At 37.6% G+C, this 26,631-nt stretch overlaps 1 protein-coding gene across 10 annotated transcripts in view; it reads left to right on the top strand.

Moving 5' to 3' along the window:
* The window catches only part of HNRNPC (heterogeneous nuclear ribonucleoprotein C), a 56,674-nt gene extending 34,251 nt beyond the window's left edge, over positions 1 to 22,423 (top strand). For 8 of the 10 annotated variants that reach the window (XM_040476566.1, XM_040476562.1, XM_040476565.1 and 5 more), the window contains 4 exons: positions 20,365 to 20,525; positions 21,065 to 21,178; positions 21,421 to 21,581; positions 21,681 to 22,423. In XM_040476566.1, coding sequence (XP_040332500.1) covers positions 20,365 to 20,525; positions 21,065 to 21,178; positions 21,421 to 21,581; positions 21,681 to 21,764 — 520 coding nt within the window. In that variant the 3' untranslated portion in view covers positions 21,765 to 22,423. The remainder of the gene's footprint in view (positions 1 to 20,364; positions 20,526 to 21,064; positions 21,179 to 21,420; positions 21,582 to 21,680) is intronic. The other 2 variants (XM_040476571.1, XM_040476568.1) reach the window with 1 other exon arrangement.
* Positions 22,424 to 26,631: the final 4,208 nt, after the last annotated feature.

Raw genomic sequence — 26,631 nt, 5'->3', positions numbered from 1 at the left:
TAACAATATGCGCTCCAGACACCTGTGTTGTTAGCTCAATCGGTTGAGCATTCGACTTGATCTCCACTCAGGTCATGACCTCATGGTTCATGGGATTGAGCCCTGTGTGATGCTCTTTGCTGACCGCTTAAACTTAAAAAAAAAAAAAAAACAAAAACAAAAAAAAAAACACCACTCCTTGAAGGACATTTTAAGAATTTGTGTTAGGAGGTAAAAGGTGTTGAAGACTTGCAGACTGGGGATGGTGGTAACACCTTTCTAAAAGACAAGGAGGTTGCAATAATGGTTGGAGAGTGTGTGAGTGTGTGCGTGCACGTGCATGGGCACATACCTTTAGAAAAGCAGTATTACTTGTTGGAGCATGCTGAGAAATAAAATAGGAATATATGTGGATAGGCATAGGTTATGGAAGGTTATGAATGATTCAGACCTGCTGATACAGGAATTAGTTCTTGGGGAATGATATAATACACAAAAGATATCAGTATCATACTAGCATTCTGATAACAGTTTTCATTAACGTTAAAAAATTAGTTTTATTTGGTTTCCTGCTTTTAAAATTATGCATCATATGGAAGTGTATGGTGTATGCTGATACATTGGACTTGATCTAGTAAAAATTTTTCTTTGGTGTTTTTCATCTTAGGATTTCAGTATTCCAATGATTAGTATAATGTTAATATATAAGAAAATTAAATTTCTGCTTTGGGAGTAAAAGTAATAGCTTTCTTGATTTGGGAATAGCTTTTTTTCACACATGAAAAACTTTTGAACTGAGTTGATGAGTCATGCTAAGGCAGTTGGGTAAAGGATTATCAAGTCAGCCAGTAAACACCTGTGTAAAGATCTGAGCGTGTATGCTTTTTCTGTTTGAGAAATACATGGGCTGCGGTAAGCTAGTCATTAATAGGCCAAAAAGAATTAAGAATGGAAACATAGTTTGGGCCTACATTGTTAAAAGTGTTTGAATGCCATATTAAAATTGTGTGAGTATTCTTTGTGCATCATCAGTATAGCTATTTCATTTGTCCTTAGTGATTTCATATTTTTATGTCTATTTATGTTTGAACACATGTTTTGAAAACCATGATTTTCATATTTTGGAAATACTAAAATACAAAAGAGAGATCTGGGCATCTCTTTGCTCCTAAAAATGTGATCAATGGTTGGGTGACTTCAAGGGACAGAGAGAGACCTAATGAGTTTATCTGAAGCAGCTGCCCTTTACTCTCTTAAAAAAATACTCATGCCCAACTATACCTGTAGGGATTCTTATACATATGGTCTAGATAGATGCTTGAGTGTTGGTGTATTTTTCGTAATGCTTCTCAAGAGATTTTGATGTCAAAAGGTTGAGAATCCTTGATTAAAGGATGAGGAAGTAGTTTTGTTTCTTTGATTCTTACCCTATTTCTTTGTCTATGAATCTCTTTAGAAAAATTCTAATACATTTATATATGTATGTATAATTTCTGGGGTATCCTGGACACTGGCACAAATAACTCCTGTTTTAAATTTAGTACATAGAGCATTAACGTGTACAATCCTAACTTCATGACAGTAGTCCTCTAAAGTTTTACTTTTAGTTGTCTTGGTGAGGCAGCAAAACATTGACCATTTCTATCATGCCACTATAAGTATGTTTGGAAAAGATTTTTTTTTTTTTTTTAAACGTTTATTTATTTTTGGGACAGAGAGAGACAGAGCATGAACGGGGGAGGGGCAGAGAGAGAGGGAGACACAGAATCGGAAACAGGCTCCAGGCTCTGAGCCATCAGCCCAGAGCCCGACGCGGGGCTCGAACTCACAGACCGCGAAATCGTGACCTGGCTGAAGTCGGACGCTTAACCGACTGCACCACCCAGGCGCCCCTGGAAAAGATTTTTTTGAGTGAGGAATTTTGGATGAGTTACGGTATCAACAGCAAGGAATAGTAAGGAAATTTAGATGTTTGCAGAAATACCTTCAAATTTCTTGCCACTGCTCTTTGATCCTAAAAATTAGTGGCGGTGTCACTGTTGACCTCATTCTTCAGTTTTTCAAGAGGCAAGAGAATACCTTTAATTACTCTGGTGTATTTGCTTGGTATTAATAGAGTTTCAGTGAAAAGTAGTATTTTCTTCCATTCTAATCTCAGCCAATGGAAAAAGCCTTATGATGACTGATGGAGCAGCCAGGTAGTAGCTGGTAAAGAGAGGATTCAAGTATAGTACTGAGGTCTATAATGAGAAAATACATTTACTCAGGCATAGAGAAACTAGTCAGGAAAATTGCATTAGAAAATCTCACTGAGGGGTGCCTGGGTGGCTCAGTTGATTAAGCGTCCGACTTATGCTCAGGTTATGATCTTGCAGACCATGAGTTTGGGCCCCGTGTCAAGCTGCGTTTTGACAGCTCAGAACCTAGAGCCTGCTTCAGATTCTCTCTCTCTCTCTCTCTCTCTCTCAAAACTTAAAATAAGGATTAAAAAAAATTTTTTTTAATCACATTGAGAAGTCATTGTGAAGATACTTATTTGGAAAGTTAAGATTTGTATTAATTGTCATAACAACATAGTGGTCCTAAATCAACTATGTTGGATTCTTTATTGAAATAGGTTATTGATAATGGCTCTGAGATGAGCTGAAAGCTCTGAATCTTCCTATGTAAATGGGTTAAATTAGTGTTTATTTAAACCTTTTAGTCATACCTTTAAGAACATAAGATTCAAACAGATATTTCAAGACCTAAAATCGGCATTTCTTAATTAGCTTTCTGGGATCTTGAGTTCTACTTATTTTTATGGTAGAGGTAGCTGATCTAGAGCCTATAAAAAAAGAACAATTGAAGAATCCCAAGACCTAATATTTAGCAAAGAAATTTTTGACTGAAGTCCTATGTAATCTCAAGTTTCTTATCCCTAATATGGAAATAATCTTACTAATAGAGTTGCTATGAAGACTAATGGAAACATGAAAGACTAGAAATTGCATTATAAATGTGATGACTCGCAAATATAACTGTTTACAACCAATCAATAGAATTCCCAGTCTTTAGAGCATGAGCATTCATTCCTGTTAATTATCAAGATCTTCACATTTTTTTTTTTTTAATTTTTTTTTTCAACGTTTATTTATTTTTTGGGAGAGAGACAGAGCATGAATGGGGGAGGGGCAGAGAGAGAGGGAGACACAGAATCGGAAACAGGCTCCAGGCTCTGAGCCATCAGCCCAGAGCCCGACGCGGGGCTCGAACTCACAGACCGCGAGATCGTGACCTGGCTGAAGTCGGACGCTTAACCGACTGCGCCACCCAGGCGCCCCAAGATCTTCACATTTCTTTTTTTTTTGTAAAATTTTTTTTTTCAACGTTTTTTATTTATTTTTGGGACAGAGAGAGACAGAGCATGAATGGGGTAGGGGCAGAGAGAGAGGGAGACACAGAATCGGAAACAGGCTCCAGGCTCCGAGCCATCAGCCCAGAGCCCGACGCGGGGCTCGAACTCACTGACCGCGAGATCGTGACCTGGCTGAAGTCGGACGCTTAACCGACTGCGCCACCCAGGCACCCCTAGATCTTCACGTTTCTTATATGCAAAGTTGCTGCAAGTTACACTTCTGGATTATCAGAACGAAGGGAATTGTGGATACCCCTCCAGTCCTCTTCCCCAGAAAACTAACATCTCTAGCGTACTCCAGTTCTCTTTAGGTGTGACAACCGTCTTCTCAACTTTAATGCATATTGAAATGCTTAGTATTTTCTAGTGTTTTCTGGACCTCTTTTTAATGGTTAAAAGATTGCTTTTATAAACATAATCACACCGCCATACTTAATATTAATCTCATCAGTTTTTCATAGATCTCATTTTGTAGGTTATACTTTGTGTTGTTAAGCATGTTTCAGTGCCACCTGTATTTGTGAACTGGTGGATAGATCTGCAGGCTTGATCAGATTTCAGGTTCTATCTTCTTTTTCTTTCTCACCCCCCCCCCCCCCACATGAGGGAGTATGTTGGGAGTAGTGGGGAAGGAGCCCGGAATACTTCATAGAGGTATTGTGCACTTTAATCATTAACCTGATTTGGCAGAAATTTTAAGAATACAGGAGGCATAGGGTGTTTTATAAGAAGAAACACTTTAGATATCAGGAAATAGATAATTAACACTTTTGTTAGAATTAGAGTCACTTTGGTTTTTATTGTTTTGTTTTGAGAGCCCTCTCCTACCTGTGTTGTATTTTGTTTGGGGATGTGTGATCAAGACCCAAGGATTGTAAAATACTCTTTATCTTTAAAACTGGAGGGCAATCAAACTTTAAAACTTAAACCAAGTTACTTATATTTTAGTATTTAGTATAGGATCAAATTCTATAGCCTTAATGCTGCCACCTGCACTGCAGTAATATTACTGATTTTAATTCAGGGTGTGGGTGGAAAAATGCAAAACTGTTACCTGTGATCATTTTTTTTTTTAACATTTATTTTTGAGAGAGAAAGCACCAATGGGGGAGGGGCAGAGAGAGTGGGAGACACAGGCTTCAGGCACTGAGCTGTCAGCACAGAGCCCGACGTGGGGCTTGAACTCACGGACTGCGAGATCATGCCCTGAGCTGAAGTCGGACGCTGAACCGACTGAGCCACCCAGGCACCCCTACCTGTGATCATTAAAGCTTACTGTAGTGTGAATGAATTCTTAGTACATTTTTTGCTGTTGGCATAACAGGAATGCTGCTGTTCTTCCAACGTTAACTACATGTGTTTTGTTAATATTTTAGCATTTTTACAGTTATCAGATTTTGCATCTTTTTTTTTTTTTTTTTTTTTTTTTTTTGAGAGAGAGAGAGCACAAGTCGGGGAAATCAAGAGTTGGATGGTTTACTGAAGTGAGCCACTCAGGCACCCCCAGATTTTTCATCATTAAGATGAAATTATTATTATTAGTAGTAGTAGTAGTTTTTTTCCCAAAAGTTACCTCTTTCATTAGGTAGGTCTGAATATTTGGTCTGTCTTTTGTTCTTAAGACCATTCCTAATTTTATAGGCTTTGGAAGTTTGGGGATGAATTTTTAACATAAAATTACTGATATATGTGGAACTACCATTTTAGATAGATGTATTAATGTTTGACAGACACTGTCAACTATTTCATGTATGCTGTAAACTCTATTATACATAGTTTAGAATTACCTAGATATTCATTAACCAACACATTTTTCTGGTAGGATAGAAGCCCAAAAGTAGCTTTTTGTTTTAGGATGACTGTTCGTGGGCTTCTATGTATAAAACAAAGGGAATTACATAAGTCTTGCCTGTGTGCAGAACATACTGTTGGTTGATTTTGAAAGCCTGAAAACCTGGGGGTGCCTGGGTGACTCAGTTGGGTAAGCTTCTGACTTCAGGTCATGATCACACAGTCTATGAGTTCAAGCCCCACTCGGAGCCTGGACCCTGCTTCGGATTCTGTGTCTCTCTCCCTCCCTCTCTGCCCCTCCCCCTGTTGTATTTTGTCTCTCAAAAAAAAATCAACATTTAAAAAAAAAGTTTTTTTAATCCTGAGAACCTGTAAGATTCTAGCAGAGATCCAGTTTTTGTTGTGTCCTGTTGAGAATCATGTTGCTTCTAGGAAAATTGTTGCTAAAGGACTCCTTATGTGAGCAGTTGCTTTGAAATACTTAGAAGTGATTTTTCAAATTCTTTAAGTTTTATTTATTTACATAATCTCTACACCCAACATGGGGCTCGAACTCACAACTCTAGGATCAAGAGTTGCATGCTCTTCCGACTGAGCCAGCCAGATGCCCTGTTTTTTAGTTTCTTAAAATTTATTTTTAATTTTAAGGTTTACATTTGTGTCACAAAGATTTAGTGTTTTCTTAAGTATAAAACCGTATCCATTTTTTGAAAAATTCTGGAATTCTTTAGATTTTTGTCAGTTGTAGTCCCACTTTTCTTTCCCTTACAAGATCCCTGATGAAATTATTCTGGAATTACATAGTGGTAATGATTGCAGAAGTTTGTGTGTGGAGGGTGTTTTTTCTGTGGTATGTGAATCATATGTTAATATAAATTGGAAAAAAAAATACTCCATTATGGACAGCCAAGTAATTCTTTCTCAGTCATTTCTTCTATAGAAACTTGGGAGCACAGAAAGCAATAAGGGTTTATTAGGTTTGACAGTAGGCTACAGTATAAAAGTGAAGACACAATAAACCTAGTAGCAAAAGATATGGTAATAAGTAACTTATCACACATTACGTATGGGCCATGAATAATAATGTAAATAGTGTATAAGTGACTGGACTGTAAAAGTTCTTACATGAGAGCTTTTTCAGAGTGCTAATACTGCTTCATATCTAAATATATTAAGTAAATATGCCCTCGCACCATGAATAGAAAGAGGAATGGAGTACATCAACTCACATCAAATACAACACATGGATGACAAGCAGTATGTTATCCAATGAAGAAGCTATTGTAGGAAGCACAATATTATACAGTGAAGACAGTGATGTGGAATTAATATTGGCTGCTATGTGTCCTGCATTTGTACAGGATTGTGTCATAGAAAGACGAGTTGTGTTTTCCCGTTGTGGAGCTCTGCGCTCTCTTCACATTTAAAGATCCCCAGGTAGTTTCACAAAGTGCTATTTTTGAACTTATCTTTGATACTAAGTATCAAAGGTTTTGAGGCAGATAGAGTAAAGGTACAGTGGTAAATATCCCTGGTTATATTTGGAGAAACAGCCTGGTATAATTGCAAAGAGTGGTTGTTGTAAAAGCCTTTTATGGTCTATTAGGGAGTTGTGTCCTGCAGGTAGAGAGGTCTTAGAAACTGCTTCATGGATAGAAAAGAGAAAGTGGAGGGAAAAAAAAGATGTATTAAGTAGTTAACATTGTAAATGTTGGAATGGAGAAGGAGGTACAGGAATTTCTGGGGTAGCCTGGTCTTGGTATAATTTATTGAGTTTAAAGTTAAATGTTTTGTAGGGAGAAAAAATGATGTATAGCAGAGATCTTTTATGACTACAGTTATACCATTAAAGGTTACATGAAAGGGATGTTGGAGGGTTTGAGTTGTTTGAATTTTGGGGAACAATTTTACTGTTAATATTTATGTTAGAGCTCTTTTTTAGGAACGTATCCTGGTAGACTGTAGAACAGCAGTTGAGGTGAAGTACAGTTGTTAGGGGAGTTTCCTTTGAAATGCAAGACAGGTGAAAGCGGCTAACAATCATATTAAACAATATTTACCCCTTATTTGTTCTAAGCACCCAGTTTTAGGTTTTGGTTAGTAAGTTAAAGAAATACTGACTACAGGAGCACCCAAATGGCTCAGTAGGTTAAGCGGCAACTTGGCTCAAGTCATTATCTCCTGGTCTATGGGTACAAGCCCAGATTGGGCCCTGTGCTGACAGCTCAGCCTGGAACCTGCTTCAGATTGTGTGCCTTTGTCCCTCTCTGCACCTCCTCTGCTGCTGGGGTCTATGTCTCTCTCAAAAATAAATCAACATTTAAAAAAAAGAAATACCACAGATTAAAGGATACTTCCACCCCCCCCCCCCGCCATGTTCTTGGGATTAGTGGGGCTGTCATCCTGCCTCCCTCCCTTTTTCCATTTTTCTGATATTCCTGAGTAACACTAGACCTGAAGGAAGAACACCTGAAATATTTTAGGTTTTGAAGAACTGATTTAGACCATCTGCTTGGAAAGGCCTGTGATTCAGAGATAAGAGGGTTCTTAGCTACTTGGAAAAGCTAAGGGACACCTCTGTAGATGTGATTTTAAGCATAAGGTGAAATTTTGCATTTGCTAAGAGCCCTTCTGTTGGTTTTATCTTTTGCATGGAAACCTCATTGCCAGGAAGATTTTAGTTGAGGACATCAATTAGTACAAGTATACTCTCAACATAAACCTATTACTGACTTAAAATTTTGACAGTATATTCTTTATTTCACTTCGCTTTCATTTCGGGTTGTTTATGTTTGTTGTTTCTTGGACTCTTAATAACTAGGTGGGAGGTATTTCTTTTGCAGGGGAAGCATTTGACTTGGTCAGAGAATCTGCTATATGGCTCTGAATTAAGTAGTGTTCTGGTTATGACCTCTAATGCAAAATTAGCCACTGCTGTTTTAGGATTCTACTTCATGATATTCTTAATCCAGGTAGACTTTGTCAAGCTCCTTGACATCGGTTTTTTTTTTTTCTTTTTTAAAAATGTAGCTTTATTGAGACAGATGTATAATATATAACATTATAAAATTTTTTTTAACGTGTACAATTCAATTTAGTATATTTAGAGTTGTGCAGTCACGATCATGATTTAATTTTAGAATATTGCATCACCCCAAAAATAAACACCTTACTTATTATCAGTCATATCTATTCTTCTATCCCTAGGCCTGCCAACTACTAATCCATTTTCTATCTATAGATTTGCCTATTCTGCACATTTTATATCAATAGATTCATATAATATTTGTCTTTTATGGCTGGTTTCTTATACTTTATAGTTCATAATTCATCTATATTTTACCATTTGTTAGTACATCATTCCTTTTTATATTCCATTTTTATGGGTGATAACCACATTTGGTTTACCCATTCATCAGTTGCTGAATAATTTGATAAGTTTCTACATTTTGAATAATGTTTTTGTGGACATTTGTATGTACATTTTTGCATAGACATGTGTTTTCATCTGTCTTGGGTACATACTAAGAGTAGAATTGCTGGCTGTAATGGTATTTCATTTTTAACCTTTTGAGGAACCTGCCATACTATCTTTACAAAGCAGCTGTACCATTTTGCATTCCTGTCAGCCATGTATAAAGGTTGCACTTTTCTTCACATCCTTGCTAACACTTACTTTATTACCTGTCCTTGTTATTTAACTATAGTAGTTCAAGTTTGAATAATGTTATCCCGTTGTGGTTTTGATGTGCATTTTCTTACAAACTAATGACGTTGAGGGGCACCTGGCTGGCTTGGTCAAAAGAAAGAGCACAGGACTCTTGATCTCGGGTTGTGAGTCCATGCCTCACATTAGATGTAGTGTTTACTAAAAAAAAATAAAAAATAAAAAATTATGGTGAGTAATCATGGGCTTATTGGATATCTATTTTTAGAAAAATGTATTCAGATCTTTTGCTTATTTTTATATTGAGTTTACTTACTGAGTTGTAAGGCTTCATATATTAAAGATACAAGTCTTGATACAACATCCAATACTGACATTTTTGATATTATTACTGTTTTTAGTTTTTTATAGTTTTACGATTCTGCTTTGTGATCACAGGAGATGTGTTAACTACCATTTTATACAAAGAACCTTTAGGTTTATTTAGTTTGAGAGAGCAGGAGAGAGACAGGAAGAGAGGGAGGTGTATCCCAAACAGTCCCTGTGCTGTCAGCGCAGAGCCCAACACAGGGCTTGATCTCAAAAATGGTGAGATCATGACCTGAGCTGAAATCAAGAGTCACTCTGGTACCCCACAAATGAATTTTGAGCAGTGTTTCAATATGAGAATTGTAATGAATGAGGATTGCTCTTCAGGCAGGAAGTTAGAGAACCCAGACTGCAGTTTTGAAGTAAAGCTACAAGGAATTTGAAGGAATATCCAGGAAATCAGTCTTTCAGGGAAAGATACATAGGATAAGATGATAATTTAATCTCCTCTTAAAGACTGTAATCCCAGGAATAAGAGGAAAAGGTCCACCAAATATAGTTTGACTTATTCAGGCAGATCAACTTTTTTCCCAGGACTTTATTACTTTATAGTAATAAATGTGTTACTATTGTGAGATTGGGGCTTAAGAAGGGAAATAGGTTAATATTGTAAAAAACATATAATTGCAAGAGAAAGTTACTACTGGAATTTTTTTGCGGGTGAATTCCTTAACAGCAGGTATGACCTGATAGTCTCATCACATCCCATTATAGGCACAGGATCTGATTTTTATTTTGGGGTAGATTATTTAGCTTTTCCAATAGTTTTCATACAGCTGGGGGAAAAGCAGATTAGTGCTTTTGGCTTTCCAGCTATAAAGATAGGTTTGATTTGTTGCATGCTGATAGTGTGATTTGTGACAAATCTTTCCTAGAGGCTAGTTTAGGAGAGGCATTGTTGTGTTCACCAGGGATACTATAGTGGAAAATAAATGGTCTCAGAGAAGGTAGGTTGAACACATAAAAGCATGTTAAGGCATCTTTAGCTTTTATGAAATGAGATGAGAAGACAGTGGGGAGAGTTGAACTGAGGAGTGAGAGAATCTTATTTGTATTGTAACAGGATTAGTCTGATTGTAGATAATAAGTGGCTGATAGAATTAGCTAGATAAACAATCATTTGGGAAAGTACCCTGGGAGGTAGACTTGGAAATGGTAAGTAGTAGGTGAATTTTGAAGTTAATAAAGACCAATTCACTTACACATCACTGTGAAGGCTAAGAGAGGAATCAGATGTCACCAAAGTTTGGCCTGCGCAACTAGCGACTTGGAATTTGCAGAAATAGTGATAGAAGAACATAGGGGAAACTAGGTTGAGGAGTGACTATCACAGATTGGCCATTGACATGTTTATTAGACATGTTTATTATTGAGAGATGTTATATAGGCAGTTGTTTATGTGGAGAGATAGTACTTGTCTGCTCGTAGGTCACAAAACCACAATACTGGGTGAGTAGAGACAGAAAATAGAGATCATTAGAGCACTGCAACTATTAAAAACTAGGGAGATGAGGAGTGAGTTCAAGTGATTGAAAAATGCCATAAAAAAAAGCTGGGGATGGGGCGCCTGGGTGGCGCAGTCGGTTAAGCGTCCGACTTCAGCCAGGTCACGATCTCGCGGTCCGGGAGTTCGAGCCCCGCGTCGGGCTCTGGGCTGATGGCTCAGAGCCTGGAGCCTGTTTCCGATTCTGTGTCTCCCTCTGTCTCTGCCCCTCCCCCGTTCATACTCTGTCTCTCTCTGTCCCAAAAATAAATAAACGTTCAAAAAAAAAAAAAAGCTGGGGCATCTGGGTGGCTCAGTTGGTTAAGTGTCCTACTGCAGCTCAGGTCATGATCTTGGGGTTTGTGGGTTTGAGCCCCACGTTGGGCTCTGTGCTGACAGCTCGGCGCGTGGAGCCTGCTTTGGATTCTGTGTCTCCGTCTCTCTCTGCCTCTCCCCCATTTGTGCTCTGTCTCTATCAAAAATAAAATGTAAAAAAAGAAAAAAAATTTTAAAAAGCTGGACAAAAACCAGAAGCATGAAGTGTCCCAGCTGTGTGAATATGTATTAAAAGAGTAGAAGGATGAACTACAAATGTTGAGTAATATGAAGATCGAGAAATGCGGGGATCATTGGTGACTTGACAAGGGTAGGTTTGGGTAATGGTAGGGGCAGAAATTTTACAAAGAAGTTCGAGAATGGAAAGAAATTGAAGACCTCAATAGGATACCTTTTTATATATAGCAGACTTTACTCTTTCAGTGTATTATTTTAACAAACATAGTATATTCAAGTTACAGTATCTACCAGGATATCAAGATACAGGTAGATCATGCTTCTCACAAATTCACCATGAAACTCTTTTTCTAGTCAGTTTCTCCACCCTATTCCTAGCAACCACAAGTCTGTTCTCAGACAACTCCTTAAAGGAAATTTCATTGTAAGCAAAAGAAGTGTACCCTTTGACCTGGATGTAAATTGAGAATATAGGAATGAGTGGTCTTACATGTTCTTAACATACAGTTTATAAACAATATTTGTCATAAATACTGTTTTGTAATTTCAGCTTTATTAAAAAAAAATTTGACAACACCTACAGTTTATTATCTTTGGGAAAGACCCAAAATGATATGTGGGGAAGTGTATGTGTTAACATTATGACAAAAGAATAATGTTATAATTTTGGCGGAAATTGTGTCAATTAAAGATGGTCACCTGGATATAAAGCTTCCTAAGCAGAAGCAAAGACAGATTAAAATTTTTTCTTTTTTTTTTTTTTTTTTTAATGTTTATTTTTGAGACAGAGGCAGACAGAGCATGAACAGGGGAGGGTCAGAGAGAGAAGGAGGCACAGAATCTGAAACAGGCTCCAGGCTCTGAGCTGTCAGCACAGAGCCCGACGCGGGGCTCGAACTCACGGAGTGGGAGATCATGACCTGAGCCAAAGTTGGCCGCTTAACCGACTGAGCCACCCAGGCGCCCCTAAAATTTTTTTTCTTAACATAGTCTTGGATCCGGTACTGTTTCTGAAAGGATTGATCAAAGCAACCTTACATATTGCTCGGATTATTTTTCATTTAGAAAGTTTTGAGATGAATTTTCAAATTGTCTTTCCTGGAAACCTCTGGTTTTGTGTTAACAGCTTTCCAAATGAATTTGTCAAGACAAATCACTGTAATTTTAAGATGCAACTTTTTACTTTTTTTAATATATAAAACTGGATGCATCCTGAAATGAGTATGTGCAATTAATTTTTTCCTTCTCTTTGAGAGTTGCAAATAAATCAGTCAAGCAATTTTTAATCAAATGTATCTTTGAATTTGCAAAAATACTCGTAAGTGTTAAACCAACAATTCTTTGTGAAAGAAGATTGTAGAGCCAGTTGTTCATTGACAACTTTGGTTCTACGTATACAGGGGCTGTCTATGTATATGTCTATATTGTAAGCAGGAATGCATGTGGTGTTCTCAACCTTGATCATTGTTCTTTGGGTAGTGTTCTTTTAAAAAAAGGTAGTTAGGTAATCTTTGTTTTCCTTTAATTACAAAATAGTTTTTTTTTTTTTTTAAGTTTTTAACGCTTATTTATTTTGAGAGAGAGCACATATCTGCGTGAGCAGGGGAAGGATAGAGAGGAGAGAGAATCCCAAGCAGGCTGATACTGTCAGTGGGGAACCTGTTTGGGGATTGGTCCCTTGGGGCTTGATTCCAGGACTATGAGATCATGACCTGAGTCCAAATCAATAGTTGGACGCTTCACCCACTGAGCCACCCAGCCGTTATACATGAAATGATCCTGTGCAGCATACTGGTTTGTCCTTCAGTCCCTTTACCATTAATATGAGTAGGGCTTGCTGTTTTTCCACTGTCCCACAAATCTGTATCCTTAATGGGCCATTGGATAAAGGCAACATGAAGAAAGTTAAGGAATACAAAGTACAACCATGCAAATTTATATTGGTAATTGGCACTCTAACCATAAATTGTATTAGGGAAACAAATTTAACAGTTGCATTCACTTCAGTCCTTCTCTGAAGAAGACTCACTAAGGCAGCATATTTGTGGAAAAACTACTTGCTACTAAGGTTTAGAAATTGTCTCTTACTGGGCCTCCTGGGTGGCTCAGTTGGGTAAGCATCTGACTCTTGATTTTGGCTCAGGTAATGTTCTCACAGTTCGTTAGTTCAAGCCCCACATTAGGCTCTACACTGACAGTGCAGAAGAGCCTGCTTGAGATTTCATTCTCTCTCTCTCAAAATAAATACACATAAAAATGATTTTAAAATTATCTTACTTTAGAAATAAAACAAGTTATAAAAATTTAGCTAGTTGATTTATTTTTAGGCACAAAAGCAAGCATTCTTACAACATGAAAGGTTTTTTGGGATCTGTTTTTGGTATGACATAGTTTCATATTTACATTTTAATGTAAATCTGAATTAAACGCGTTACAGATACATTTTTAAGCCCCCCCCCCCATTTCTTACATAAAGCAAAGTCAGTGGCATACTCATGTATTTATTTAAGTTTGTTTATTCTTGAGAGAGAGGGAGAGAGAAAGAGAATCCCATGCAGGCTCCGCACTGTTAGCATGGGGCTCGAACCCACCAACTGTTGAGATCATGACATAAGCTGAAGTCCAGTGCTTAACCAGCTGAGCCACCCAGGCGCCCTATCAGTAGCCTACTCATAAGTCTTTGAGATTTAAATAAATATATACTATTGAAATTACATTAGGATGAACTTAAAAAAGTTTTTTTTCCTAAATTCTAGTTGGTTAAACACAGTGTAATACTGGTTTCAGGAGTAGAATTTAGTAATTCATTACTTACATAGAACATCCAGTGCTCCTAACAAGTACCCTTGATACTCCTCACCCATTTAGCCTACCCCCCAAACTCTGCCTCCATTAGCTCTCAGTTTGTTCTCTATTGTTATAAAGTTTGCCTCCCTCTTTTTTTCCCCCTTTGCACGTGTTCATCTTTTTTCCCTAAATTCCACGTGAGTGAAATCATATATTTCTCTTTCTCTGACGGTCTCTGTCCATGTCATTGCAAATGGCAAGATTTCATTTTTTTGTTTATTTTGAGAGAGAACGCACGTGGATGAGGGGTAGAGAGAGGAAGAGAAAGAATCCCAGGCAGGCTTCCCGCTGTCAGTGTGGAGCCCAGCACGGGGCTCAGTCTCATGGTTCGTGAGATCATGACCTGGGCCAAAATCAGAAGTCAGACACTTAACTGACTGAGTGCTCACACCAACACACCCCAGGATTTTTTGATGGCTGAGTAATATTCCAGTGTGTATGTGTACCACATTTTTATTGATTCATCAGTCAGTGGACACTTGGGCTCTTTCCATAGTTTGGCTATTGTTGATAATGCTACTATAAACATCAGGGTGCATGTACCCCTTTGTATTTTTGCATTCTTTGGAAAAATACGTATTAGTGCAATTGCTGAATTTTAAGGTAGTTCTATTTTTAACTTTTTGAGGAACGTCCTTACTGGTTTCTAGAGTGGCTGCACCAGTTTGCATTTCCACCCGCAGTGTAAAAGGGTTCCTCATTTTCCACATCTTCACCAACATCTTTCGTTTACTGTGTAATTAATTTTAGCCATTCTGACAGGTGTGAGTTTGTACCTCATTGTGGTTTTGATTTGTATTTCCCTGATGATGAGTGATGTTGAATATATTTTCACGTGTGTGTTAGCCATTAGGATGTTGAGTAAAAATTTTGGTTTTTATTTATTTGTGTACATGTTAAAATGAATTTTATGCTACAGTGTTTAATTGTGCATTTAAGGTAACTTGGTTATGTTAATTCTATCACACTAAAAATGAATAACATGATTTTATTATTTTTTTTAATAACATGATTTTAAAAGTCTGAGGGGTTGCACTGTCTGTAGTCTAGTGAAAAAGTTTTGGTAGTCTTAAAGATAATGGAAAATAGTTACCTAAATCATTCAAATATGTTTTCATAGAAGCTCTTTTTTTTTTTTAATTTTTTTTTTTTTTTTAACGTTTATTTTTGAGACAGAGACAGAGCATGAACCGGGGAGGGGCAGAGAGAGGGAGACACAGAATCGGAAGCAGGCTCCAGTCTCTGAGCCATCAGCCCAGAGCCCGACGCGGGGCTCAAACTCAACGGACCGTGAGATCATGACCTGAGCTGAAGTCGAATGCTCAACCAACTGAGCCACCCAGGCACCCCCATAGAAGCTTTTATAAAAAGTGGGGAAACAGAGGTGCCTGGATGGCTTAGTTGGTTAAGTGTCTAACTTACGCTCAGGTCATGATCTTATGGTTCATGAGTTTGAGCCCTGGGTAGGTCTCTGCTGACATCTTGGAACCTGCTTCAGATTCTGTGTTTCCCTATCTGACCCTCCCCTGCTTGCTTGGGTGCTCTCAAAGTAAAACATTTAAAAATTTTTAAGAAAAAAAGTGAGACAGAAATATTCTTTTCAAATTCTCAAAGATACCAATTGCTGAAGGCTTTGGTTCTTGAATAGTTTTTAAGATTCTGGTATTCATTAGTATCAGTCGTCTTGTGTAGTGCAACGCTTAGCTTCAGTCTACACCATCCAAAGATAAAGTAAAATTTGTAAAGTCCTTTTGTACAAAACCATGCAGAATGTAATGTAAGGTGTGTATTCTGAAGGTTTACCCTGGATAAATCGTTGGGAAACCTGTAGTTAAAGTTGTAGATTGTCATAAGAGAGTACACTGACAAGAATCAAACTCAGGACAGTTAATAGGTCTTCACTTAGGGCTTTAGTTTAAAAAAAACTAAGTGAATTGTTAGTGTGCTAGTTTCTGTGTAGAGTCATTGTGGGTACAGAGTTTGAGGTATCTGTCATCAACTAGTAATTACTGGAACTAGGATGGAAAAAAATCTCTTTTGGCTCTTAAACTCTATACATAATATTTGCTATTGTGTCACATTGATTTCCATGGTTTCATCTAGATCTATCCAATAGATTACTTCTATTTATTCATCAGGATTTTGTTCCTGTCACTTTCTTAAGATCATGCCTTTTGTATAACATGGATTGTACATAATTTCCCCTGTATTTCTCTAAATTGAAGTACGTTTTGAGGTGTCTAGCTAGCTCATTCAGTGGAGCGTTATGACTCTTGGGCTCATGATTTTGAGCTCCATGTGTGGTGTAGATTACCTAAAAAAAAGTTTTTTTTAGTGAATTAGAGCACATTTCTTAGAAATGAGCAGTCATTTTAGATTTGGTCCTGATTTGCTTAAGTAGAATGGAAGATTCCTCTCGTTTCTGCCTCAGTGATTTTTAACCTTATTGGGAATAGGTACATTTGTAGAATTTTAGCAGTTTCAGAGATGCTTACACATTCCAAAGCCCAAACAACATGGTAGCCTATAAAATCAATCCTAGGAAAATCGAAGGTAAGCAGGAAGAAACACCATCTTGAAACCCCATTATAGATCATAATGAAGCAGAAGAAAATACCTAACACTTGAATGACTTTTTTAACATATTTGTGGGCCTAAGATATCTGGCAGTTATTTCCAGAATTGATAATTTGATAATTAATATTAACCTAAACCATCATTTTTAATCTATCTAAATTTTTAAGACCTGAAGGCAGGTATGGTACATTAAACAAATAAATTCAGGAGAATATAGATATTTACTAATATATTCTAGTTGTTTCTGCTTTGGTAGTGATTGAAATTTAATACTATTAATCAGGGTTTTTGAGACCCAAAGATCACTTTTACATCTAAGCATTTAATAAGCTTGACTCTCTAAACTTCATTTATTTAAGATTTTTATTTTTAAGTAATCTCTACATCCAACATGGGCTTGAACTTAACCCCAAAATCAAGAGTCACACGCTAGACTAAGCCAGCCAGGCGCCTCTATAAACTTTTATTTTTATTTTATTTCTTTAAAGTTTATTTATTTTGAAAGAGCAAGAGCGAGCAGGAGAGGGGCAGAGAGAGAGAATCCCAAACAGACTCCATGCTGCCAGCACAGAGCTGGCTGGACCTGGGGCCATGACCTGAGCCAAAACCAAAAGTCTCACACTTAACCAACTGAGCCACCCAGGCGCCTCTGTAAACTTCTAAAGTTTATTTATTTATTTTTGAGAGAGTAGGGAAGGGGGAAGAGAGAGAATCCCAGCCTAGAGCCCAATCCAGGGCTTGAACTCATGAACGGAGATTATGACCTGTGCCCAAATCAAGAGTCAAGACACTTAGCTAACTGAGCCACCCAGGCATCCCTAAACTTTTATTTTTAATAAATGATTTGTTAGGCGTATGTTTTGCTTAGAGATTAGGACAGAGTTCCTTTGTCTTATCTGTTCAGATAATTAGCTGGCTCATGTGTGATCAGAAGTGATTTAGGTTTTTTTTGTTGTTGTTGTTTTTTCCGGTATTTTAATTACCTTTTTATTCTGGCTAGATTTTATACTGACACTTAATGTCCAGATTGCTGGTTTATGGGGCAGTCCTAACCCGTTTAGGGTTTCTAGTGCTTTTTCCTTTGGTAATAGTGAAACTTGTATGAAGGCTTTTTAAGGACTTGGGCTTTATCAATTATCAGTAGGGGATCAGCGCATGATGTTCATCTTAATAAGGTTTTCTTGTGGGGAAAATGGTTACTTAAATTTGTAGCTGGTTTTTGAAGGTGTCATACTCAGCTTTGTATTTCCTATCCCTTTGACCTTGAGGGTTATCATAGTAGGTATGGTTTTCTTCTCATGTTTTCAGTCATACACTTTGAGATTTTACAAGGAAGGTCTACTTAAACTTACTTCTTCCTTAGAGTTTTTCAAGAGTTCATTTTTGTTTGAGTAGCAGTTAAGTTCCATGGCACTAAAAGCCATTCAGCACTAACAGTTTATCTTCCAAAATACACTTTTGTTCTGAAAATTGGAGCATTTGACTTGAAAACTGCATTTCTTGCCTTATTTTCATTATCGATTTACCTGCATTGCGTGAAATTGTATATTTCCAGTGCGGTGAAATATAAGGAATGTGAACTGGCAAGGTCTTTGGTTTGGAGACTTGTGCCAATGACAGTGAGTGGGTTGGTTAGGAGGGGTAGGTTAGATCTCTGAATCCAACAGGATTGGGCCATGAGTTGTTCCATGCCCAAAGATAATGGATTAACTCACCATCATTGACTGAAACTGCTTTTAAAGTATCTTCTTCCTCATTAACAAAATTGTCTACTGAGCAACAACCTCTGTAGAAGCACCAATACCTCCCTACCTTCTAAATCATACATTTTCTTATTTCCTGGAGCTCAAACATAAAAGTGATCCTTTTAAGGGGTGCCTGAGTGGCTCAGTCAATTGAGCATCCCACTCTTGGTTTCAGCTCAGGTCATGATCTCAGGGTTTTGGGATTGAGCCCTGCACTGGGCTCTGCACTAAGTGTGGAACCTGCTTAAGATTCTCTCTCCCACTCGTCTTCTTTCACACTCACGTTCTCTCTCGAATAAAAATTGTTTTTAATAGAGCTTAAAAACAAGAATTATGAGCACTTCAGGAACTCTTAACATCATTTTTCACTTAGGAAATTAATCAATAACTGCTGTGTTTCAAGGGTGGTCTTGACTGAAAACTGCTTAAGTGAAAATTTAGTTGTGCCCTCACTTGTTTGGCAATGTACATGTGCTCTTTCTTAATTTAGGAAAATGTTCCTGTGATAGCTACTCCTAGGAAAAACTAAAATACTACTATGTTAAAGTATAATGGAAACATTTTATATTAAATTGGGTTGAGGAGAAGAAAATTCTCTGAAAGACCATATAAAATCACTGTTTTCACTACCAGGAGGATTGAAACCTTAGATTCAGAGATTAGCCACTAATGAAGTATATTACAGGGAGAGTCCACATATATGAATTACATAATTTTAATACATCACATTTGCTCCTTAAAACTTTGGAAGTTAGGCAGAGCAGCACTTGGTATGGGTAGTTTTCGTAGAAAACTGGGCCTTGAAATTAAGTTAGTTACTAAAAAGGTGCAGAACTAGAATTGTAAGATTTTTTTCCTACTGCTATGTCTTACCTTCTTATGCTGCCACGGTATTTTGTAAAAATGACATGGAATGTGGACATTTTCTAAAACTGATACCCATGGAAGAAGCTTTTTGTTGGGCTTTGAATTTTCTCTTTACAAATTGTAGAGCCATACTTCCCCAATGGAAGAACCAACTGAGCAACCAGTGTCTGTATTTGAGAGCTGAATGCATGCTGGGCATTGGATTTAGGCACTAGTGAATAGCAAATAAGACAGACAATATTCTCCATCTTGTTGTAACTATGAGTATATCTTATGTTTAAATGTTGTTAGAGGGGCGCCTGGGTGGCGCAGTCGGTTAAGCGTCCGACTTCAACCAGGTCACGATCTCGCGGTCCGTGAGTTCGAGCCCCGCGTCGGGCTCTGGGCTGATGGCTCAGAGCCTGGAGCCTGTTTCTGATTCTGTGTCTCCCTCTCTCTCTGCCCCTCCCCCGTTCATGCTCTGTCTCTCTCTGTCCCAAAAATAAATAAAACGTTGAAAAAAAAATTAAAAAAAAAAAATAAATGTTGTTAGAATTGATCATGGCTTTTTATACACAACAAACACATTTGAATGGCTCTTTGTTTTTATAGTCCTAAGCTGGTTAATCTTGGCAGTTTTGTGTGGTTCATTCTATTATCACAAACTAGTTAGCAGTAATGATTTATCTGTATAATTCTGTGGATAATAAAAATCAGGGATTTAGCTAACAGTAAATATAACACTGTTGGCAGACACCAGTAAATGCAATCCCTTCTTGTGAGAACTTTATTTGGGATTGTTTTTATGTTTGTTTTTTGAGTTATATATTATGTGTTGTGTTACTATGTATTGTAACACGTATAAAAAGAGATCAATATAGACTATTCATTATAAAAAGCAGTGCTTTATTGATACTGCCCTAGTACAAAGGAGGTTTTTATGTCCATCCCTTAAGATCAACCAACTATCCTTGGGTATGCATCTTCTTGGAGTAGCTGCAGTATTCAAAGCAGCAAAGAAGAAAGGTTTGAAGTGGACTTTTGAATGAAATTAGCCAAAAGAAACAAATAGACAATATTATTCTTACTGTTGGGTCTTGCTGACTTAATTTTAGTTGTGAAGGAATTCTGTTTTCTTTTTATCCAATAGGATGTATAGTTACCCGGCACGCGTTCCTCCTCCTCCTCCTATTGCTCGGGCTGTAGTTCCCTCAAAACGCCAGCGTGTATCAGGAAACACCTCACGAAGAGGCAAAAGTGGCTTTAATTCTAAGAGTGGACAGCGAGGATCTTCGTCCAAGTCTGGAAAGTGTATGTATTACTGCAGTTTGGTGATTCTGCTATTTTCTTGTGTTGAAATAGGGAAATTAGTGCAGCCAATAGTCAATTTTTATACAAATAGCTCCACATTATCAAAACAGTGGAAGAGGAGAAGGCATTGATTCAGGGGCCAATTTAGACTGCCTTCTATAAGTTACATAAATTATAAGGCCTTGGTAATTTGAAAAAAGTTGCTAGACTTTAGGGAGCTAACTAAGCATTTATAAATTTATGAAATGTGTAGGTCAGTAAAAACAGTACAAAAATGCTTTCAAATATAATTGAGGTCTTTAGCGGGCCTACAAAAGTAAGATTCTACTGCTAAGTGAGCAGGCACATTAGATGTAGTTTTTAGCTACCAGCTATAAAACCGAGGGTCCCCACATTACCGGGAGAATATGGTCCTGGCTCCATTTCTCCCCAGTGATCTTCTGGTGGCTACGGCCATATGGTTTAGCTGGGGATGAGTTTGGCAACAGGTAGCTTTCTGGTATAGTTGATTCTAATCTAGAGTTTTGTTTGTATTAAAGTGAAAGGCGATGACCTTCAGACCATTAAGAAGGAGTTGACCCAGATAAAGCAAAAAGTGGATTCTCTACTGGAAAGCCTGGAAAAAATTGAGAAAGAACAGAGCAAACAAGGAGGTAAATGGTTTTCCTGCTTGTTGGGTATAAAGTTGGGTTAGCCACCTAAGATAGTTGAAGGTATATGTTGGAGTAGTGGGATATAAAGCAATTGAATATGAAACTTGGGGAGTTTGAATTGGGAAGGGCATTCGTGTGGGAGGATTTAGGTTTGTGCTGCAGTTCTGTGATCATTAGTGGGGATTGTCTACATCCTGTGGACATTACTTGCCCCTAGACAGACTTGTCCTTCTCATCCCCAGTAGAGATGAAGAATGATAAGTCAGAAGAGGAGCAGAGCAGCAGCTCCCTGAAGAAAGATGAGACTAATGTGAAGATGGAGTCTGAGGGGGGTGCAGATGACTCTGCTGAGGAGGGGGACCTACTGGATGATGATGATAATGAAGATCGGGGGGATGACCAGGTGAAAACCACGGGAAAGGAAAGAAAGAGGTGGTGGAGGGGGGATCAGGGACACATGGAGTGCCTCTAACTCCATCCTATTTGTGTCTGTTTCTCACAGCTGGAGTTGATCAAGGATGATGAAAAAGAGGCTGAGGAAGGAGAGGATGACAGAGACAGCGCCAATGGCGAGGATGACTCTTAAGCACATAGTGGGGTTTAGAAATCTTGTCCCATTATTTCTTTACCTAGGCGCTTGTCTAAGATCAAAATTTTCACCAGATCCTCTCCCCTAGTATCTTCAGCACATGCTCACTGTTCTCCCCATCCTTGTCCTTCCCATGTTCATTAATTCATATTGCCCTGCGCCTAGTCCCATTTTCACTTCCTTTGACGCTCCTAGTAGTTATGTTAAGTCTTACCCTGTAATTTTTGCTTTTAATTTTGATACCTCTTTATGACTTAACAATAAAAAGGATGTGTGGTTTTTATCAACTGTCTCCAAAATAATCTCTTGTTATGCAGGGAGTGCAGTTATTTCCATTCATACATGAGCTCAGTAGTTGTGCTTCCCTAACTGCAAAGGCAATCGCTTTAGTTGAGTAGCACCTGAGAGCAGCTTTGAGTTAGAGGTATGTGTGTTATACCCCACATAAGAGTGCTTATGTGGGGATGTTCAACACAAATGTAACAATGTATTTTTGTGAATGAGAGTTGGCATGTCAAATGCATCCTCTAGAAAAATTAGTGTAATAGTCTTAAGATTTGTTTTCTAAAGTTGATACTGTGGGTTATTTTTGTGAACAGCCTGATGTTTGGGACCCTTTTTTTCTCAAAATAAACAAGTCCTTATTAAACCAGGAATTTGGAGAAAAAAAAAACCTGGTTTTTTATTTTTGTAGTTGATAATTGTTTACTTCCAATTCTTTGTTTCACAGCGGCTTCCACAAAACCCTTAAAATGTACTAAGTATATTTTTCTTTGAGTCATAGTCATTATGCATACCAACATACACTACTCAAACGATGTATCATTGGGGTGGGTATTGTGTTAAGGAGACAAGTTACTTAAATTCTTTTGCAGAATGGCTCTTCTTTCCAAATGAAAAGGTTTGGGAACTACATTAATTAAGCCTTTTCATCAATGTTTTGTGGTCCAGTTGGCACCCTTTTTGAGGTTTTTGTTGTGTGCTAAATTGTTTTCTCCTTAAATACATGAGGCTCAGACATGTCAAGATTTTTGGAAAATTGAAACAACTGGAGAACGAAGTTTCTTTTTTCTCCCATTTTATCCTTTTAATTGATATAGTCCCAGTTGCTTCCTGGATTGAGTCTGTGCCTCACTGTTACTAAAAATAGGAAAGCTCTTTCTTTACTTCTCTTCTATAGTATATAATAACCTTGCAAGGTTACTGAGAACATGTATTTTACTTTAAATTGGTTTAATCCCTGTAAGTAATTTTTGCGCCTTTGCCAATATGATTAAATTGTTGTGATTTTTAGTCACGATACTAATTAGCACCCAAACTTCTAAGGACAGATTTATTAAACAGCTTCTAGATTTGTGATGTTTGCCTAATCCTGAAAGGTCCAGTTTATTTATGTTTTATACTTCAGTTTCCAGCCGAACAGGACAAAAACATTGTTAGTTTAGACTACTATCATTCACACAAACCTTGGATTCCCCAGAAAAGTTGTTGCAACAAGGCATTTGTATCCAGCCTACCAGAAGTCCTGTCCTATTTATTAGAATTCCATAAATCGTTTTATGTAACAGGTGACAAAGCAGAAAAGAAGGAAGAGCTGAACTGTGGACTGCCTCTGGACCTCATGTCCACAGTACGAAAGTAGCTTTTTACCCACCCTGTTTCTGATCTGACATGATTTCATGTTACACAAACTCCCTTTCGGCACATAACTCCCAACAAGAAAATAAATTGGATGCTTAGAAGAAAGGGACACGGTTCTAAGATGTTAATAAAACCTGTTTAAGGTTATAATGTTAGCCATCAGTACTTAAAAAATAATAGACTAGTCAGGCCAGGCCTAAAAATACCTACTTTTATAATTTCGTATGAAACCAAATATTGAAAGAAACTGCAGAAAGCTTAGAGAAATGATCATATGCTATTAGAAAACATATACACATAGGGTTATTGATACAATGCCAAGAGACCTCTAGTTTATCTTGATGGGGAAGAATCATTTCATACTTGAAGATCCTCTTAGAACAATACTGTAGAATTCTATAGTCATAGGTGTACTCTTTTAATACTTTGAAATTCAGGCTCCAAGGCCAAAACTGTACGAAAGTAAAGGAAACATGATTGAAATAGCATATAGTTCTATATCTTGTAATCTGATGAAATGGATAGATTACAAACTTGTTTTTTAAAAAAAGAGGCCATCGTCTTACCACCGATCTAATGAAGGTTTATAGTCACTGTTACCTTACTTAACTTTGGGCCCCAGGAAAGAGATTGGAGTAGTTTTAATAGAAATCTAGGCAGAGCAAGTGGTGGGCTTGGTTAGCAGTGCAGGTAAGGATGAAAAGCTTGAGTTTCAGACTCAGCTAATTGTTGTTTAGAGGGAATTCTGGGTAACGACAATCTCAAATTCCAGGACCTTAAGCTATTCAGTAGAAGTAAGATTTAAAACCGTAAAATATGGTGATGTATTTGTTGGGTATAAAATTCAGAATAATGTTTTCCTTTTTTCCCCCAATATGCCAAGAAATAAAAGAAAAAATAGCTTGGAAGCTTTTAAGAATGGTTGCCAGCCAGGAATGGATTAAGAAGGTAGATGACTTAAAATGAAATCTTTGAAACTTTTTTTTTTTTTAAGAGTTTTAATTTTTTTTAGAGAGAACAAGCAGGGGAAGGAAGAGGGTGAGAGAGGATCGCAAGCAGGCTCCACACCCAGTCTGGACCCCAATGTGGGGCTCTATCTCATGACTAAAATCAAGAGTTAGATGCTTAACTGAGCCCCCTAGGCTTTGAAACATAACCTGATACCCAATTTTTAATGGAGAAACTTCTTTGGAGTTGACTGGCTAAGGTAGTTTCAAGTTTCACCTGAAAACTGCAAGGATTATTAGTACTATTCAGTACTTGTTTTAAAGCCTCTGTTTTACAGAGGGAACTAGGCATAACAAAATAGGAAAATGTAAACAAGAACAACAGAATTATGGTAAATTGGAACCAGGGAATAAACAAGTCAAATGAATAGTAAAAATGTAATGGAAGGAATAGAAAAATAGGCATCATTCCAGCCATACAGTAACCAGAAGGTCGCAAAAAGGAGTCTACTGGATGACTTCTAGCAGTAGATTTATTCAAAAAAATAAGTAGCTAGGAGAAGCAAAGCCCATGGATATGATATGCAAAGTAAAGAAACAGAACTGACGAGACATGGTTTTAGACAACCTAGATGAGGTATGTTATGGAAGTAGTTGGGAAATAGGAAATAGCTATGTATTTAATGAGATCAATTGAAAGCTATACTTAGTTCTGAGCACATGTAGCTGACCTGTGATAGCATTGACTGACTAATGATGAACGAATGAATATTATGTTTAGGAAAACTAGAAAGCCTCATCATTGTGTGGCCTAGGAGAATGAAGGATTTATCCATATCCGTTGACCTTTTTATTGAATGTGAGGAAAATTCAGCTGCACCAGTGTCAAATGGGGTTTGAGTTTCTGGACCCTGGTTCAGATCACACCAAAAATTGCAATTCAGTGGAGTTCTAGATAGATTTAAGGAAAAAAGACACTGTGATGAGTTGAAGCCAGTTAACAATAGTAGACACACAGATAAGACATAAAATGAGAGCGACCAGTAAAGGAGCTACATATAATGTGCAGAGTATGGGCTGGTAAGTAACTATAAGGAACTTCATTTGCCTTATCAATGCTGAATCTCCTAGAGAACAGGTATCATTTACACTGTGTTTGACAAATGGGGCATTATGTTGGAGAATTTTTAGTGTTTGGAAAGACCTTAGGATAAAGTGAAAATCTGCCCAGCTTTTCTGTACAGAAAAGGCTAGATTTTAGATATATATGTGACTGGGATGACAATTCCAAATATTTAGAGGGGAGACTAAAGTAGGAGTGTTGGGAAATACCTATTTGAATTTTAATCAAATTAGTCCTAATAAAGAAGGCCTCAAAACAATATATGGTTTATAAGTAACTTTCAAGTTACTCCAAAAGCTTAAAATCCCAATTTGGAAAAGCAAAACCTGTTTAAAGCTAGTCAGAGCTGTTGAGAGCTAGTCAGCCTCCCCCACCCCGCACTTAAGTCAGAACTACAATAGAAAGAAGGGACAGTATAATGGAGTGCAAAAAGGCAAAGCAGTTACATAATAGAAGCCCAAGATTTGATTGTGCAAAATGACTCCTGCAGGCTGGCCTCTTCACAAACAGTTTTAAAATAATTATTAGTTGAGTGGATCTCAACTTTGGTTGTGCATTAAAATTACCAAGGGAGCTTTTAAAATCCTGACACCCAGGTGTGCATTCCAGACCAATTAAATCTCTTCTGGTGGGACTTAAGTGGATTAAGAGAAGTGCTTACAGTAAGAAAGTATGGTGGCAACGCATTTTAAAAAATGAAAGTGTCAGGTGAAAGGGTGAGAGTGTACCTGCATTGAAATCTATGGCCAAAGTATAGAAATCACTGAAGGAGGGGGAGGTATCTGGGTAGGGTTATAAGTTGAGAAAAGCTAGGGCCGGAAGAGAGACACATGTTAAAGTAAGCCCAATTTTATCCATCCACCATTCTTAAAACTATTGCACTGTCCAGTAGAACTTTCTGTAATGGAATTATTTCATAATGCATTGACCAATATGCTAGCCCTGTGGCTGCCACCCTTGAAATGTAGGTAGTGTGACTAATTGGATTCTAATTTTTACTTTTTTATTAGCACAATGAAGGGTATGGGCAGAGGGAGAGAAAGCAAGAATCTTAAGGGGCTTGATCCCACAACCCTGAGACCATGACCTGAGCTGAAGTCAGAGTCGGATGCTCAACTGACTGAGCCACCCAGGCGCCCCAAATTTTATTCAT

Source organism: Herpailurus yagouaroundi, unplaced genomic scaffold (genome assembly GCF_014898765.1).
Source record: "Herpailurus yagouaroundi ecotype Mexico unplaced genomic scaffold, PumYag 141, whole genome shotgun sequence".
Taxonomy (NCBI): Eukaryota; Metazoa; Chordata; class Mammalia; order Carnivora; family Felidae; genus Herpailurus; species Herpailurus yagouaroundi.
This window is presented reverse-complemented; position numbering and strand designations above follow the sequence as displayed.